Below are 2,362 nucleotides of genomic sequence, written 5' to 3' on the forward strand. Positions count from 1 at the left end.
ATATGATACATAATTATATGTTGTAAGGTGGACATGATTGTAATTGTGCTTAATTTAAAAAATTTTGTTTTTTAGTCATCTGCATCACAGTCACCAAAAGCACCCTTTACAAAGCTTTTAAAAATACATATATCTGGTCATTTCGCATCAACTTTATTAAATGTAGAAGTCAAACCTGGTATGTGAACTTTGTAAAGAACCCATTATGTAGTTAAAAGCCACCACTGTAGACAGAGGGAGACATCAGAATATTACCTAAAAGAGGGGCAAAACCAGAGTGAGGAGTACTTAAGTGAATTATGAGGACACAATTATATTCATGTGGGTCTGTCCTTACATTTAGAGTATAAGGAAGTGCTGGATTTAAGGGAGAAAATGATTGTAAACGCTGATATTTTCTACTTGATATGGTAAAATGCTGGAAAAATGCCCGAATTATTTATTTTGTATACCTTCAAATTGTGCTTTATGTTGAATATAAGTCTAAGCCTTAAAATTTAACATGTAACTCTATGTGCTTATTTTTTCTTTCCTGTAGACCTCGAAGTAGGGGAAAAACTGCAGTGGAAGATGAGGACAGCATGGATGGGCTGGAGACAACAGAAACAGAAACGATTGTGGAAACAGGTATCAAAACTCAAGAGTTTATAAGAATGTATATGATACTTTGCATATGTCTATGCACTGCATGTAGCATCTGTATAACAATATTCTGTATTAAGCATTTGTTTTTATACTGAACTCTAAGTTTCTCATCTGCCTAAGTAGTTTTGATAACTAATGACGAAGTAAAAACACTGAGTTCTGTGTCTCTCTTTTTTCCCCTAAGCCCTGGTTTAGTATAATTATTTCATATCTGAAGATAAATGTTTTATCAAGGAAATAGAGACTGGGAGAAACAGTAATCCAGGCTGTTAGTATGATTGCTCATAGTATATTTTGGCCTGTGAACCATCTAGTGTTTGTTTAAAGCTTATTTTGTTAATATGTGTTTTGAAAAAAGTAATATGTTTCATCGTGGAATTAATGTTGTGAGAGGCTAGGCCAAACTAGACCAAATAGTTTCTGGTCTGTTGGACTTTTAGGTGCCCTTAAATAAGCTGTTGTATGTTGTACATCTGCTAAAAGGTGGCTAGAGTTGGTTACCCAAAGCAGTTTCCAAAATTTACAGGTCAGTGGTAAGTTATCAAAGGGACTAGGATTCATATTGTATTTAGAGGATACCTGTAGGAGATAGTCTCTCATTGGTAAAGTTTTCAATAGTTGATAGAGTTTAGACACAGTGATAGGCTTTGTCTCTGAAGTTGAATATCATCTTGATGCTTACAGAATATCATACAGTTAAGAGATGAGAAAAATTAAAAATTGTTACATATTTTAAAATACATTTTCCCAGAAATCCTTATGGTTGTCAGATGTGTTGCTATTATATAGGTATAATTCTTGGAAAGCCTTCAAATAATCTGTAGTTTCTTTTCTTTCCAATAAGGTCTAGTTAGAGTAACAAAATGACGCTTGGAAGTTCAGAATACTAAATTTCACCCTTTTGTGCACATTCATTAATTACTAGATTACTTTAAACTTGAATTTACATAATTTCTGTTCTTTTTCATATTTTTTTTCTATACTATGTATTGTTACTTTTACTAGTGAAAAGTCTTTTTGAAGCTTTAGTGTTTTTTTTTTTTTTTTTTTGGAGACAGAGTCTTGCTCTGTTGCCTAGGCTGGAGTGCAGTGGTGTGATCTTGGCTCACTGCAAGCTCCACCTCCCAGATTCATCGGTTCACGCTATTCTCCTGCCTCAGCCTCCTGAGTAGCTGGGACTACAGGTGCCCGCCACCACGCCCAGCTAATTTTTTGTATCTTTAGTAGAGATGGGGTTTCACCGTGTTAGCCAGGATGGCCTTGATCTCCTGACCTCATGATCTGCCCACCTCAGCCTCCCAAAGTCCTGGGATTACAGGCGTGAGCCACCACACCTGGCCTATTGTTGTTATTTTTGACAGAGTCTTGCTCTGTCGCCCAGGCTGGAGTACAGTGGTGCGATCTCGGCTCACTGCAACTTCCACCCCCCGGGTTCAAGCAGTTCTCCCTGCCTCAGCCTCCCAAGTAGCTGGGATTATAGGTATACACCACCACGCCTGGATAACTTTCGTATTTTTAGTAGAGACAGGGTTTTGCCGTGTTGGCCAGGCTGGTCTCGAACTTCTGACCTCAGGTGATCCACCCGCTTCCCAAAGTGCTGGGATTACAGGTGTGAGTCACTGTGTCTGGCTCCGATTATTATTATTGTGACTATTGTTACTATTCTTTCTGAGATAGAGTCTCACTCTTGTCTCCCAGGCTGGAGTGCAGTGGCATG

At 38.0% G+C, this 2,362-nt stretch overlaps 1 protein-coding gene across 1 annotated transcript in view; it reads left to right on the forward strand.

Annotated features, from left to right (window-relative positions):
* Positions 1 to 544: 544 nt before the first annotated feature.
* KMT2C (lysine (K)-specific methyltransferase 2C) overlaps positions 545 to 2,362 on the forward strand; it is a 241,372-nt gene continuing 239,554 nt past the window's right edge. Inside the window, exon 1 of the mRNA XM_011984319.1 lies at positions 545 to 627. Within this exon, the coding sequence (XP_011839709.1) occupies positions 582 to 627 (46 nt within the window). The 5' untranslated portion in view covers positions 545 to 581. The remainder of the gene's footprint in view (positions 628 to 2,362) is intronic.

This window comes from Mandrillus leucophaeus, unplaced genomic scaffold (assembly GCF_000951045.1).
Source record: "Mandrillus leucophaeus isolate KB7577 unplaced genomic scaffold, Mleu.le_1.0 Scaffold266, whole genome shotgun sequence".
NCBI classification, from domain to species: Eukaryota; Metazoa; Chordata; class Mammalia; order Primates; family Cercopithecidae; genus Mandrillus; species Mandrillus leucophaeus.